The sequence below is a fragment of the Antennarius striatus genome, chromosome 5 (genome assembly GCF_040054535.1).
Source record: "Antennarius striatus isolate MH-2024 chromosome 5, ASM4005453v1, whole genome shotgun sequence".
Lineage (NCBI taxonomy): Eukaryota > Metazoa > Chordata > Actinopteri > Lophiiformes > Antennariidae > Antennarius > Antennarius striatus.
Window position 1 is genome coordinate 14694531 of NC_090780.1, and position 16110 is coordinate 14710640.

At 41.8% G+C, this 16110-nt stretch overlaps 1 protein-coding gene across 2 annotated transcripts; it reads left to right on the forward strand.

The window, feature by feature from the left end:
- The first annotated feature begins 218 nt into the window (after positions 1-218).
- espl1 (extra spindle pole bodies like 1, separase) lies at positions 219-13770 on the forward strand. 2 transcript variants are annotated; one of them, XM_068315582.1, is made up of 32 exons: positions 219-346; positions 483-571; positions 726-1028; positions 1148-1900; positions 2078-2179; positions 2320-2431; positions 2543-2670; positions 2806-2999; positions 3130-3372; positions 3758-3902; positions 4011-4161; positions 4332-4471; positions 4753-4887; positions 4985-5101; positions 5885-6056; positions 6660-6788; positions 6904-7060; positions 7786-7895; positions 8008-9137; positions 9228-9630; positions 9848-9979; positions 10136-10349; positions 10495-10694; positions 11042-11169; positions 11279-11401; positions 11559-11708; positions 11819-11986; positions 12275-12379; positions 12469-12584; positions 12682-12765; positions 13057-13221; positions 13431-13770. In XM_068315582.1, exons 2-32 carry the CDS (start codon positions 491-493, stop codon positions 13630-13632), a joined length of 6492 nt encoding a protein of 2163 aa, XP_068171683.1. In that variant the 5' UTR covers positions 219-346; positions 483-490; the 3' UTR covers positions 13633-13770. The 2 variants fall into 2 exon arrangements, with proteins under 2 accessions (XP_068171683.1, XP_068171684.1); XM_068315583.1 differs by lacking the exons at positions 11042-11169; positions 11279-11401; positions 11559-11708; ... (4 more) ...; positions 13057-13221; positions 13431-13770 and adding an exon at positions 10916-11019.
- Positions 13771-16110: the final 2340 nt, after the last annotated feature.

The following is a 16110-nucleotide window of genomic DNA, read 5'->3' on the forward strand; positions in this document are numbered from 1 at the left end:
TTGGGCAAATAGAAATTCATATAAAATTTTGAAATATTTTAGGTATTTATAGTGAATAATCTGACAATTCTTTGTGAATAACTTTTTACGCTATTCCTGCCGCGGTTTTTGTCATGATAAGAAAACTACATTTCCCATAATTACTGACTTCCGGTAAACCCGGAAGTGTTATTGGATTGGTTAACGAACACAATTCAAAAACAATGCGCGGGTGTGAACTTCCACAGAAAAGTCGAGGCTTCATTTATTTTTGCAGCTACCACGCCGCTAAATTAATATATGATGGAAAGTAAGTGTTTTTATTGGTTGTAAATAAAAGCGTGGCAACAGAACTACCTCGTTTGAAGTAAGTCACGTTTTACATTTCTGGCAGCCAACGTTTATGTTAGATATTTCTTGTCGTTAAGGTGATAGCTCAAGCTAATTTACTCGCTGGAATGAGCACGGATTACTATCAACTGACATGTGTGTTTGTTGTGCAGCTATCGACATGAAGTGTCTGAAAGTAGAAGAATACATCAAGCGGACTGCTTCAGTGAAAGAGACGGAGCTTTTACGTCAAGAACTAGAGGTTTGGAGAGTAACATGATGAAGAATTTATTTTTAATAAACATGACTGTTGCACAGCAGGCCTCAAATGAGTTTCATCGTTTGTGTTAGACTGGTTTCAGTATTCTTGAAAATATTTTTTTTCGAAAACAGAATCTAAACTTGTATTTTTGCAGTGTCATGTGAAGAAGCGAGCAGACCTTCAGGGCCGCACGCTGTGTGACAGGATCATCAGGGCCTGCAACCATCACCTTGGAGTTGGATCCACTTCCTCTGAGCACATCAGTCACTTGGTGCAGCTGGTGGAGCTTTCCCTGCAGGGCTATGATATTTCTGCAGCGCTAGTTGCACAGAGCAGTCCTCTGTACATGGAAAAGATAATTTTCCATATTGTCAAGAAGCTAAGTTCCCTTGAAGCTCACAGTCTATGCAGCCGTATAGCTGGGTTGCTCTACAGCAGGCTTACAGCAGAGAAGCAGGTATGTGTAATTACATTCATGAAGTTCACATTCATGACTTTTGTGTTCCTTCTTGACACTGTTTGATTGTTTCTTCACTGTCAGCATTAAGAAAGTTGTCACTGTTCTTTGGACCGTAGGTTGAGGACTACAATGTTGTAGTACAGAGCTGCTTCTCTGTACTCTGGAATGGACTATCTGCCAACAAAGGAGGAGAAAATGTCAACCCTCATGATAAGCTCCGCTACCAGGTGCAAGCCCTGAGATTCCTCCTATTGTTAGACTCAGAAGGCTCCGGTCCCTCTATCTTCAAAGCACCCATATACACAGAGGATGCCATCTCTGAATTTGAGAGTAGTTGTGGAGTCATAACTAAGGACCATGCTGCTTTTCTTATTGAAGAAATGCTCACACTTTTACATACATGTTGGACTGGTGGTCGAGATGCTGAGGTTGGCAACTCCAAGCAGTCTTGTGAGACATCAGTTTTACATGTGCTTCTTGAAATGTTGTTGATTCTAGTGAAAGTGCTTTGTAAGGCTGGCCACTATGATGCAGCCTTAGCCTTTATGAATGAAATTGAGAGCAACTTCAGAGACTATTCTAACAGCTTGTATACAGCCTTATTTCTTGGCAAATGGGCAATAAAAATTCATTCTAGAATGAAGGCAGAACAGGAGGAAGCACAGGCATTCACTGAGTGTTCCAGGGCCTTGAGGGCTCTTTCATCTGACCTGGAGGATAAAGAATCTCATTCAGTTCTTGAAGGTTGCAAGCTGGTGGTGTGGGCTGTCGAAAGAGGCCGCAGCAAGGAATTAAGTGGAACTGTGCTCTTGGCTTGGTTCTCTTTTCTTGAGGAGCACCAAGAACTGATGTTAGGGACGCTGAAGAAAGTAAGTTTTGATTATTAACCAGATTATGTGTGGATGTGTACGTACGTATGTCGAAGAAAATCATCACTCAGTTGTATGTTTCGTGTTGTAGTTGCCTTCAAAAAGCCATTTAGAGATTTGTTTTTTTTTCTTAAGAATTTGTAAGTATTAAAAACGTATGGCTTGCTTTCTTGACAGGGTGTGATATGCCAAGTCGAGAGCAACAGAATGCAACAGGCTCTCTGCTTCAATATTTACCAAGGATTTGTATTTGCTTATGAGAGCTTGCTCGCATCACAGGTGAGGCTGTTATTATGATATGATTTTTTGTGTTTATGAAGCAACAATATGATTGAAAATAATTACTGAATCACAGTTGCAACAATTCCTCATGTTTCTATCTAATGTAGGTTGATTTAATGATTGTGATTTGTTTTAAGCTGGAAAACAGTGACACACTGGACAGAGTGCTGCTGTACTGTCAGTCCACAGTTGGACTTATGATGACTGAACTTCATAAGCTGTTGAATGAGAATCTTCTCATCAAAGCAGGTGAGAACAGTATAATTTTAAGTAGTCAGATACAAGTTACTGTATAAATATGCTATAAAATTCTACTGTGTTATCACTTTGTTTATTTTGTGATTATTACTTGTCCTGCAGTGATTGCCGTGAGCAACTTGGTTTGTGCTTTGTACAATCGGCGTCTCTATGACCAGGCCTTCATGCTAGTTGAGATCCTTTGCAAGGACCTCTGCAAAAGTTGCCCTGTCTCACTCTCTGTTGACAGGGTAAGTTCTTAAAATGTGTTTTGTGTGCTTATACATCGCATTGCAGTCATCTTAGAAAATGCACACTATACATCATGGGCTTTGGGGTCAGCATTCATGAAATTTTACTGTCTCTAATGTCTTCTGAATGTTTAGTTGAGCCGACCCTTCATGCTGGCTGTTCAGACTTCTCGGAGGGCAGGACGATTAGAGCGAGCACTGGACTGGGTTATCCTGTGGCTTAAGGTTCTTGGGGACAAAATCACTACTCATATGGCTGAACCAGTCTCTCTGTGGGTGAAAACGAAGACTGATGCTGCTCGCAACTCCGATGACGATATCCGTCTCAGGTAAATGCAAATTCAAATAAATGGACTCTGGGTTTCTTTTCTTTTTGACAAAGATCTTCTCACAGTATGATGCAAAATTACGGAAAAGGATTAACACGTTATCAACTTGTTCTGTCCTGATTTGTGACAGGACATTGCGTGATGGTTTTGGTCGGGATGTCCCTGACGAACAAGTAATGCTTTGCCTTTTGGAGGAAGAGCTGCGTGCCTACAAGGAGGTGGCAGGGGACACGGCCCAAGAGCGTTACAACACTCTCTGTGATCTGTTGGATATCTGCCATGAGGAGAGCTCCCACACGCATCTACGTGCCGTCTACCTCTGTGAAATGGCCCAAGTTGTGTGTTACCAGGATTTCAGTGAGCAGACTGACTGGTAGGAGATGTTGTTGGAGGGCAACAAGTAATGGAGTTTTAAAAGCACACCACTCATTTTTTGGCCCTTTTGTATAATGTAACATTGTTAGTGCATATTGTATGTATGTGAAAAAAATTCTTTGATAATTCTCAACATAGAAGGTTTTGTTCATGTTTGACTGGTTTTTATGAGTAGTCTTGCCAAATTTTTCATCCGTTTGATCTAAATTCTCATTTAAAAAAAACAAATAACGTGTGTGAAAACATAATCCTCTATATGATGCAGTGTTTTTAAAGCCCTGCAATGTAGATTAAAATGTTTTGTTGTGCATACTCATGTTGACACTGACATGGGAGAAGGCCTGCTGTCTCAATGTTCCTTGTGTTCATTTGTAACCTCACAGCACGGCTGTTGATTTTACACATGAAGCATTGCGGCTACTTGAAGAAGAATCAGAGACTGCAGACAATGCAGATAGCCTGAAGGATGACAAGGCCCATACTTTACTTTGGCATTATATCTGCAAACTTGAGAAGAATCTTCAGGAGGTGATTTCCATCATGTCTGTCAGGATACAGTACATATTTTATATTTATAATTGGCTATGTCCTGTAATGAATTCTGTTGTTTTGTAAATATGTCGTGTTTTTGTCTAGGCCATTGAAGGGGACAAAAAACTACGAGAGCAGACACTGTGTACGGCCACTCCCATTGGAACCAATGATTTTGAGTATGAAGACAAGCAGAAGACACAAGACAGCAACCTGGTCCATGAAGGACTGCATTTCAACCTGGCTGCAGAAAACGGTAATAATCACTTTTATTGTATCATCAATCATCCTAATGTAGACATCTTTACTATATGATATGTCTGACCAAAACATCAACAGCCATTAGTTCTTAAATATACAGTACAGTAATTGTTTGGTATTGCTTTCTTAATGAGATGTTAACCACATTTGTTTTTTCTTTACCAGAGTTGTGTAAGCCTTTGGAACGGGCACTAGCTGAGTGGTCCACTCTCCTACAGAGTCAAGTTGTGCCTCGTGTCAGGAACCCCAAACAGACCTGTAGCTCCATTGCTGTGATGGCAGCTCTTTTCAAACTCATGGGAAAGGTAACTGCAGAATTGGTTCAGTTTGATAATATTCACTTTGATTGTTTTTAACTTCTCTTCATATTACTAAATGTTTTTATCAGTGAAGCTAAAAAAACAAATATGTTTGAGGCGTCGATTCAAGAACTCTGTTAAAAACATACTGATAATTTAAATTTGTACTATCAGAATGACTGGTGTCTTTTATATGGTAAATGCTGTGGCAGGGATGTCGCTTTATCTGCTGGATGGATCATCACAGTACTTATATGTATACCAAATCTCTTTATTGTCCTATGTAGCCTCTGAAGGCTTTGGAGGCATACCAACTTGTTATTCGACTTTCACGTCAACTTGCTGATGCCCACAGATGTGCCAGCTCCCTCTATCAATCTGCCAGCATCCTCCTGGATTTGGGTGCACCTGAACTGGCTTTGGTAATGCAGGTTTGCAGTAGCTATTTTAGCGAACTCGGTATATCTCAATATATTGTTATATCACTGTGTGTGCATTGTGACTGTTATACCATTTTAGGCACAGCTAGACCAAGCAGAAAAGTTTCTGACTCCAGATTCCAGTGCTGAGGAACCTTCGTCTCAATCTATGTTGGCCATTCTATTGAAGGCTCAGTACTGCTACAGTACAGGGCAGGTAAGTGTCAGTATTTCTCAATATTGCTTTGTTGTTGTTTATTTCTGCTGTGGGTTGTTGGTACTGCATGAGAAACTGTAGTATTGCGTGAGGAAATCTGGAGTGGCAGAAAAGTATGTTAGAATGGTACAGGACATGTACAAGGACAACAGAACAGTGGTGCGGTGTGCTGCAGGTGTGACAGAGGAGTTCAAGGTAGAGGTGGGACTGATCAGAGCTGATCTCTGATCAGTCCCACCTGCTTCCTGTTTGCAGTGGTGATGGATGGGCTGACAGGTGAAGTTAGACTGGAATCCCCATGAACCATGACGTTCGCAGGTGACATCGTGATCAGCAGTGAAAGCGAGGAGCAGGTGGAGGAACATTTAGAAAGGTGGCAGTATGCATTGGAGAGGAGAGGAATAAAAATTAGCTGAAATTAAACAGAATATCTGTCCATAAATGAGAGTGGAAAAGAAAGCGTGAGGCCACAAGGGAAGAGATAGCAAAGGTGGAGGACTTTAAACAGTGAAGAGCATTGGTGAGTGTGGCAAGAAGGTCCAGAGGAGAGATGGTGAGCATGTTGGTAAAAGGATGTTTAGGATGGAGCTACCAGGCAAGAGGAAGACCAAAGAGAAGGCGGATGGATGTAGTGAGGAAGACTTGGTGTTAGAGAGGAGGATGCAGAAGATCAGCTGACTTGGAAAAGGATGACATGCTGTGGTGACCCCTTAACAGGACAAAATGTAAGGAAAAGGAGAGGGTTGTTGTTATCAGATTTCTTCTTTTCTTGTCACGTGTCAGGTGGATCTTGGAGTGCCTTACTTGTGCACAGTCCTTAAAGAAGTGAATGAGCGGAGGCAGTCAAAGACCTGGTACTTGTTGCGTGCCCGGACCCTTCGGACCTGTAGTTCCTATTTGAGTTTGGACACGACTGCGCTGCCCCAAGCCCAGCGAGGCCTCATCACACAGTATGGTCAGTTAAAGCATTTGCTACGCATTCTTTTGTTGATGTTGTTGTGGGTTTTTTGCATATCCTTATCATTACTCTTTGGTTACATCATGATTATTTAACATAAATAGTCTTTGCTTTTAAAAACATCAAACATTCTTTGTAGTTTAATTTGTCTATTTAATAGTGGAATAACTGAGCTTAAAATAAATGTAATGTGTGGCAGTATCATGCATTTTTCATGTTAAAAACTTTATTTTTCTTTGTTAGAATTTACCGTTTACTGTGTTCTTTATGTTAAATGTGTGGGACAATCAGAACTACCCTATCAGTTTGAGAATGCTTACTGAACTAAACATGCGCAATCTGTCTGAGAGTGAGTCTGGTCTTGAAAGAGGGCCGAAAGCCTGCTGGGATAAAAGAAAGGATTACACTTTATTCATGCCACATGAGAAACTGAAAGAAATTGGCAGTCTAACCATTTAGTCACAAATATCTTTTCTTCCTAGTCATTTGAAGCCAAATCCTGATGGAAAAGATGCAAAAGTGCTCGTTTTCTTTTTTCATATTGTATATTATCAGAATCTATGTCTACTGAATTTTTTTTTTTTTTTTTTGGTCACTCAGGTATAAGCAGTGCAGACACTGCGCTATACGAAAGTCTGAAACTTTTCTGCAGCCTGCTGGTCACTTTAGTGGGGAAGGGCTTGTATGGGACTACTGGCAGCAGCACAGACATCCGCTTCATTGACCAAGGTACATTTGTCTATACACACGGTCTGACAGTGCATAAAAAAGCTACCAATTTCTGACTTTTAATTTGAGTTCTGTCCACCATTTTGATGGTCCCTCTTTACCATGCTCTGCGCAGGAGACAGCCTGATGCTGAAGTGGCAGCTGCTCTCAGAGCTGTTAAGCTGCTCTATGAAGGTGGTGGATGTGAGGAGTGGCTGTGGGGCTATAAATGACGCCAGGCTCCAATGCCTAGAGGCTCTCAAACTGGCCATCAAGCTGCAAGCACCAAGCCTGTGTGTACATGGCTCACGTTGGCCATTCTTCTCAGTGTACAACATTACTATTACTGGCAAATATCCACCTGTTAATTAGTTCAAGATGGCGATGAACAAAAATATATTAATGTTATGTATCTTGCAAAATTTTTATAGTGTAACTGAGTTCACAGTCCACTGCAATCCAGCACAACAGCTCTGTAATAAATCCTAATCTATTTGCAATGGCCGTAAAGGTTATTTGTTAGAATTATTTATTTGTTTATTTTAAGTTTTATAGTCTTGGTTTGTAAATCTGCTCTTAATATTTTATGATACGTGTGTACAAACTGAATAATATTGTATTTAAAGAGAATATGTGAATTATCGCATTACAATATCTAAAAATTGCACCACATATTTTCCGATGCACACTCCTTAGTCACTGGTGGGAGACTCTAACCTGTGTGCAGAATTCCAAAAGGAAGTACTGTATAGATCTGTTTAATAGGAAACATCACCTTAGACTACTGTTGTGTTCTGGCCACCCCCCATTATTATGTGCTGCTTTAGAAAGTCATTTAATTTCATCTATTGTCTTAGCAGTAAAACTTTAAGGTGCTGTTTACCTGGTCTTGTATGACAGCACGATATATGAAAGATACACATGTTACCAGACCTAATGTGCCACATTCACTCACAAACTCTTGTATTTTTATCATTAGAAGTACAATTCACTTTATTTTTGATTTGTTTTTTTCCAGATGTGCTGAGCTGCTGGTGATGAAAGCTGAATTGGAGCTGATGCAGGGAGAGAAAGAAGAGAGTGGAATTGACTTAGATAAAGTCAGAAAACTTCTAGAGCTTTGTACAGGTCTGTTAAATTTTGTTTCAAACGCGATAAGGTTGTTGTCTTAAGTAATGCTTTGCCATTTCATACATACATTATCCTTGAACCGTTAAATAGACTTTTTATGTCGTCTCAGATTTTTCTGATCAAGTGCAGAAGACAGAGGTGAAAATCAAACCGAGGAAAGGTCGTCCTGTACAGAAATCTCAGCCCCCCCTTCCCACACTTGACGATGATTTTAAGGATTTGTTGAACACGAGGTGGATTTCCAAAGAGCCGATAGTGAGCGATCTGGCAAGTTCTCCACCTCTCAAAGCCCAGCCTTCCTGCTCACTCTCTTCATTGTCTCATGACGCTGACTGCCAGTGTCCCTGCTGCTCTGAGCCCTGCTTGGGCCGCGCCACAGCTCGCTGGGCAGCTACTCAGGCTGATCTGATTCTCCAACAGGATCCTAACGAAGCCAGAGCCATCTTGAAACTACGATGGGCAACATTAGCCCGTTGTAAGAGTGTTTCTGCCAAACTTGGGGCAAAATTGGGTAAAATATTCCTTCCCTCTGGCCCTACTAAAGGCTGCCCTAAACCTACCTTGATGCAAGACATAGTGGGCCGTGTGTACCTCAGCATGGCCCGGTCTGGACTGGACCCAAGACATAACAAAATCTTCGGTATATGGAAACTACTGGAGGCTGGCTTGGAGTTTGTTGATCACACACCCTCTCCTGAGCTAAGACCGGTGAGAGCTGGTCTAATGGCAACAAGAGCCATAGTGTCATTGTTAACCCTGGCTGCCAAAAAGGGCTGCACCCCAGAGGAGCTCTTCTCACATGTTTGGACGTGGAATCCCCCCAAAATGGATAAAAAGCTGATATCAAAACAAAGGACTGTGACTTCCTCATCTTCTCTCAATAAGCCTAAACGGTCCATCAAAAAAACGGATCCTTCCTGCAAAACTAAGGAAGCAATGGTTGTTAAGCCCAAAATTCAAGTGACAGGATCCACAACCAAATCAAAAAGCCTGGTTCCCATGACACCAGTGATGGTGAAGTCAAAGCCTTCTGACCTTGGTGCTTTTGCCTTTAATAGCGTGGTACCTACTTTGGCCTTTACTCCTGTTCAAAGGGTGAAAGCCCCTTCCTCAGTACAAAAAGCACCAAAATCTACTTCTAAGCTTCATTTTCATGTCTATGAGGAGTTGTCACCAGCTCAAGACAAAGCTCAACCTGTGCCTGCAGCCCCCAGACGCACAAAGAAATCACGCTTTAAGGTATGCATTTAATCTGAGTAGTGGGCTTGTTGTAAAATATACACCTTCTGTCTTTTTAATGAAAGAAGTCATCCTCTTTCATTAATACAGGTGGAGTTTAGTGATGAGAGTGACACAGAAACCAACACTCAGGCAGCGTCCAAACAGAAAACAGCCATTACTAAAAAGAGATCCACTTCAACAAGAGCAGCCCAAAAGAACAAAACTGCATCAGATCCGCCTGTACAGAAGATCTCAGTCAAGAAGCAAGCAAAGGGTAAGAGGGGCACCACCTCCTCTGAGGATGAAGAGTTTTTGATCTGTCAGCCTGTCTCAACCAGAAGGGGAAGAACTAGACAGGAGATTTCCAGAGCAGAAGCTGATTCAGTAGAGGAACCAGACAAAATGAGGACCATAGAGGAGGAAACAATCGAAGTTCTGGACATGAGCATTGAGCGACTTAGGACATCAGACATTGAGACAGAAGACAATCCTGCGTCGAGTGAAGATATCGGTGTGTATTTTGAGCTAATTTTTGAAGCTTTCTGTAAGAGGAAAATATATCCAATGATGTCAAAACAGGTGATGTGTGAATTATGTTGAATTTAAGAAAATAACATAACTATATAAAAATAATCACAGTATATCAGAGATTTTATTGAAGACCAGACTTCTAATCTTCTTTCATTAAAGAAGAGTTCTAATCTCTTTGGATCTAATCTCCTTTCCAGACTTTGATTTTGAGGTGCCGCGGAGGGATCTGTGTTGTGATTTGGAGAGAGAAGATTTGTCTGAACTGAATAGCAGAAGTCATTTGATGGATAGTTTACAAACGCACCTCTCTCAGTCAGACACCGGGCCAGGTGAGGTTTGCCGTTTCACGGAAGAATGCCAGTTTGCCTGAATAATTGACTAAATTGTTTTATTAAAGTCTTAATTGATCTAGTTCATACTCAAGTATGTTTTTATAATGTATAAAATGCAGCTGTAAACGCCAAATTGTTCTTCACCCCCACCAGAAATTGTTTCTCTGGAAGACATTCAGTCATTGCTCCATTCAGCCTGGTTGTCTGTGAAGCACCTCCCCTGTCCCACCAGCTACACAGACCTCTGTTCCCTTCTGGTTTTGACCATTGGACAGCAGGATCCCTTAACGACAGCAATGCTCCATACCGAGTCTCTGGGCATCACAAGTCGCCATCGCACAGTCAGGCATTTGGCCAGTTTTCTCAAGTAAGCAAAACATAATCTCAAATCTCAAAGTCAGATTTTTGCCATATTTCACCATCTGATAGTTCAAGATGATTTTTTTACAGATGGATTTGAACATTGTGTTGCAAATGTTTTGACCATTCCTTTTGTCCTGTGTTCTTCACAGAAAGCTGAGAAAGACGTCCACTGAGCTGGTTGGCCAAATGGATGCTCTGAGTCTCGATGATGTCAGTTCAGGTACATCTAAGACCGAACAGCTGCTGTCACAGCTGGAGAACGTCTTCTCCTTCCCAATCACTGACCCCTCTGAGCTCACCAATGGCCACTGTCAAGAGTTCATGCAACAGATTCAGCACCTTCCCCAAGGTAAAGTATTAATCACTATCTGGATCTTTGTAGGAAAATTTAGATGTTTTCTTGTTTTCAGTAGAATTGTAATTGTTTACTTGTCAATAACACATAAGTGATAAGGGGGGAAAATTTTTAAAAACTGATTACTTGGGGGCTTATCGATATCGGCAAGTTGTGACTAGGTTGTTGTTAAACTTCTGTTATGTCACTCTCTTGCTACTTGCTATGCTGTTCAGCTGGAGGCTAAAGATGAGTGTTTTTTGTTGTTCATATGAAATTATGTGATTTAGGTAATCTGATACTGTTGTTATTTATAAAGTGAAATGTAAATTGAATGAAAGCTGTGAAATATTTCCTGTTAGGGGTGACCGTGTGTGTGATGTCTGTCTATGGAGTGAAACCTGGGGGGATTGGTGACAACATCATACTCTCTCGCCTTGAAAATGGATCTGGCCCAGTCACTGCTCACATCCCCACCTCTAAGCGACAGGTTAGGACCATTACTCTGAATCTTGTGTGTCAGCATCTGTGGGTTTTGGTTTATAAAAGCATGCATCACTTTGAAATGTCATTATAGTCTTTGTCTTTTGTTTTCGCAGCGCCCCATCAGTTGGCTAGTGCAGGAGATGGATAGCATTCAGGTGGAACAAAAGGTTGTGAGCTGTGTGTCTGAGAAAGCCAAGTGGTGGGAAGGCCGCCGGGCTCTGGACTCTCGAGTTGAGGTGAGCGGTGGAAAGAAGGTCCCACGGGGGAGATCTTTACAATGACTTGAGGCAGCTGTAGGGAAAGTTTTACATTTCTGCTCAAACTCGAAGGCTTCGAAAACGTAATTCTCTTTGAGAAATTACACTTCTTCAAGCCCCTTTTCCTGCTTTTCAGCAACTCCTAAAGGAGATGGAGGAATTGCTAGGATGCTGGAAGAGTCTTCTGCAGCCCCTGTCATTGGATCCTGAGCTCTCCAAACAGGCTCAGCACCTTTGCAAATCCTTATCTGCAAAGGGAGTGACGGTCAATGTGGATGCATTAAAGGTGGGTTTTTTCCCTTACTCCACTCTAACATCAGAATCTGACCTTATATTCACTTTTTGTCTCAAGGACTAGACAAAATGACAACCTCCACTGCTTGATTTGTGTTTCAGGCTGTGCTGTCAGCCTCTCCTATGCTCTCCCATGAAGACCTTAAAAGATTTGGTCTTGGAGTTTCTCCACAGTGGACCAAAGAGTGTGACCAGCTTCTCCATACAGCGGTGTCCCTGCTTGCTGACCGACAAGAGCCAAATAATCATGTGGTTCTTATCCTGGACAAGGTTAATTTTAGCATCACCTACTGCTACTGAATAACGCACAACAGTCTATTGACTTGTGACTATGTCGATATGCACATGTTATACGCCAGACACATATAGTGTTACACGTATTTGAGTTGATTAGAAGAAGACAAACAGCAACTACCACCTTTATTCATCCCACATTCCATCATTGTGGAAATTATTTTTCCCCATTGTGGATAAACCACATTCCCTTTTCAGTACCATTAAGTCATGTTTCTAGTTAATGCTAGAAATGAAATGTGTTCTGTCTTGCTATGGTTGCAGCACCTCCAGAAGCTGCCATGGGAGAGCATCTCCATCTTATCCTCTCGCTCCGTCAGTCGGATGCCTTCACTGCATTCACTGATCGGGCTAAGCATTCAAAAAGAGGTGAGATTCGGCTCCATCACTGCGCCTGTCCTTTCTGATCATTAGGTTCATGTAGTTCTACACATTATACTGTAAATATTCCCATTTAGGCTGACTCTCAGTCCATCCTTAAACGAGGTGTGGACACAAAGCAGGCATTTTATGTGTTGGACCCTGACTCCAATTTAAGAAACTCTCAAGACCGATTTAAGGAATGGTTCAGCAGGTAAGACGTTAACTTGAGACCACTGGAGAACTGTCTGATTTAATTTTCTATCACTGGTATTTTTTCCCCTTTACCTCATTAATATTTTCTTTTGAAGTAAACTTGATTGGGAAGGGGTGTGTGGAGCCGCTCCTGAGTCAGGTCGGCTGGAAGAGGCCGTTGCTACCAAGGATCTATATGTGTGAGTTTCTGATCTTGTGTGTCCTTAATGAGATTATTAATTATGGATGACAACAATTCTGGAATCTGAAACATCAAACTGCAACAATATTTTTCCAATTTTTTTCTGCCATTAACCAAACCATCAATTTTTGACACTGAAATTTGTTATCAAATTTCTCAACAGTTGTTCCATGACAGTGTTTTAACAAAACCTCTTTTGTTTTGGGATTATTTAAAACTTGACAAACAACTTATTTTCAATATAATCTATTATAATCCATATTCTCTGTTTATGTCTGTTTTGCTTTAGTTATGTGGGACACGGTGCAGGTGCACGATTCCTGGACGGCCAGGCAGTCCTGAAACGGCAGATGAAAGCTGCATCTCTGCTTTTTGGTTGCAGCAGTGCTGCTCTGGCAGTGCGTGGCGATCAGGAAGGACAGGGCATCATCCTCAACTACCTCATAGCAGGATGGTAAGATAATATCTGTGTCACCTCAAAGTTAAGGTTCTTTCAGAGTTTTATATCAGGATGAGCTGAAACGAAAAGATTAATTAACATTTTATTAGTACATTATGGCTTATTTTGTTTATTATAATGCTTATGTGGAGTTTCTTTAAACACTATCAGTTAGTCCTCACATGGCAAATGTTGAATCAGCATTACTTTTTTTCCCACTTTAGCCCCTTTGTTCTGGGAAACCTATGGGATGTGACAGACCGAGACATTGACCGCTTCACCACAGCTTTGTTGGAGTCGTGGTTATCTGCTGGGTCTGGAGCACCCCTCCTTGATTATATGGGTCCATCGCGTCAGGCCACACACCTGAAACACCTCATAGGAGCAGCACCGGTGGTCTACGGATTACCAGTCCATCTGCGGTAGCCAAAGTTCATATACAAACAGGATGTAAACATTCTCACCAGTGTTTTAGCTTCATATAAGCAAATATAATGAAAGATACGACGATTAGAATTTATTGTTTTTTTTAGGATTAAAGTAAATAATTTTTATTTAAACAAATTTTTCCATTTTAAACCCATTTTCCTCATTATAGGGTGAATGATTTCAATTTGAACTCTATTGTTTTTAATGGACTTTTAATGTTAATTGAACAACAATTTTTAAATAAATTTGTTCTCATTTAGTCAGTGTCTACATGTGTTCTTTTGTAATTTGTCACATTAATTCAAATAATTGGAAAGGATAGATAGATAGATAGATAGATAGATACTTTATTAATCCCAGAGGAAATTGCACATATCCACTGCTCAGGCATTACATAATGAATAAATACTGGTTAAAAAAAAAGAAACACTGACACCAAAGGACATAACACAAGACATACACTACACTAGCGCCGTGTGCCGTCAGAGTGCTCTTCTTCGACTTTTCGAGTGCCTTCAACACCATCCAGCCCCAGCTCCTGCAGGATAAACTGACCTCCATGGCTGTGGACCCCTACCTCGTGAGCTGGATTACGGACTACCTAACGGACAGACCCCAGTACGTCCGTATGGGGGACTGCTTGTCTTCTATGGTGACCAGCAGCACGGGGGCGCCACAGGGGACCATTCTATCCCCCATTCTCTTCACCCTCTACACATCAGACTTCAAGCACAACTCGGATACATGCCACATACAGAAGTACTCCGATGACACCGCGATAGTGGCATGTATCCGGGAGGGTGATGAGGGGGGGTACAGGGCATTGGTGGCTGACTTCGTGGAGTGGTGCCAACAGAACCAGCTCCAGCTCAACGTCTCCAAGACAAAGGAGATGGTTCTGGATTTCCGGCGGGCACCTCCCTCTCCACAGCCGGTGATCATCAATGGCAGTGAGGTGGAGGTGGTAGAAAACTATAAGTACCTGGGACTGCAGCTAGACAGCAGACTGGACTGGTCACTCAACTCCAACTGTGTGTACAAGAAGGGGCAGAGCAGGATGTACTTCCTAAGGAGGCTGGCCTCCTTCAACATCTGTCCTAAGCTCCTTTTCATGTTCTATCAGTCCGTAGTCTCCAGTGTGCTGTCATACGCCATTGTGTGTTGGGGTGGGGGGGCCAGGAAAAGAGATATGGACCGTCTGAACAGACTCATCCGCAGAGCGGGCTCAGTGGTCGGGCTGAGCCTGGACTCTGTGGATATGCTTCTGGAGAGCAGGACCATGTCTAAGATTAAGGCCATCATGAACAACACCAGGCACCCCCTACACACCACCTTCTCCCAGCAGAGAAGCACCTTCAGCGGCAGACTGCTGTCACACAGTGCCTCCACAGAGAGGCTGAGGTCCTCCTTCGTGCCCCGTGCCATCAGGGGGTACAATGACTCTCTCAGGAGGAGCGGGGGGGAGGTGGCGAGGTCAGCACGGGGTTGAAAATGGATTTAATTTAATTTAAATGTAATTTTATACTGTTGTATATATATATATATATATATATAAAATTTATTTATTTTTTATACTGTTTTTATATTTTAATTCAATTTTATACTGTTTAGATTTTATTTTATACTGTTTATATTTTAATACTGTAATATTTTAAATTTTATACTGTTTATATTTTTAGTTATAGTTTAGTATATAAGTCCTGTTAGTGCTGCATGTGCCTGTCTGTTAGTGTAATGTATGTCTTGTGGTATGTCCTGTGATGTCAGTGTTTCCTTTTCTCCTGGTGTTTATCCAGTATTATTTGTTAAGTAATGCCTGAGCAGTGGATATATGCAATTTCCTCCGGGATTAATAAAGTATCTATCTATCTATCTATCTATCTATCTATCTATCTATCTATCTATCTATCTATCTAGCAGACACATGTAGCATTAACAGGACATATACTAAATTATCACTAAAATATAAACAGTATAAAATTAAATAAAATGACAAAAATAAAAAGTATAAGTGAAAATTAGCAGGAGGCCCACATGGTGGATAAGGTACACCCTTCTTACAATGTAATGCGTCACTAATATCACAACATCTAATATCTATCTCACAATGGTCAAAAATATAAGGTGTCACTAATATCAAAACATCACAACACGTTGGCCACACAACACTGCAGCACAGGCTGACATGCCATCCCCTCCCCTCCATTCAACTGCGTGCTGACCTTGCCTCCCCCCCCCCCCGCTCCTCCTGAGAGAGTCATTGTACCCCCTGATGGCACGGGGCACGAAGGAGGACCTCAGCCTCTCTGGAGGCGCTGTGTGACAGCAGTCTGCCGCTGAAGGTGCTTCTCTGCTGGGAGAAGGTGGTGTGCAGGGTGCTGGTGTTGTTCATGATAGCCTTAACATTAGACATGGTCCTGCTCTGCAGAACTGTCTCCACAGAGTCCAGGCTCAGCCCGACCACTGAGCCCGCTC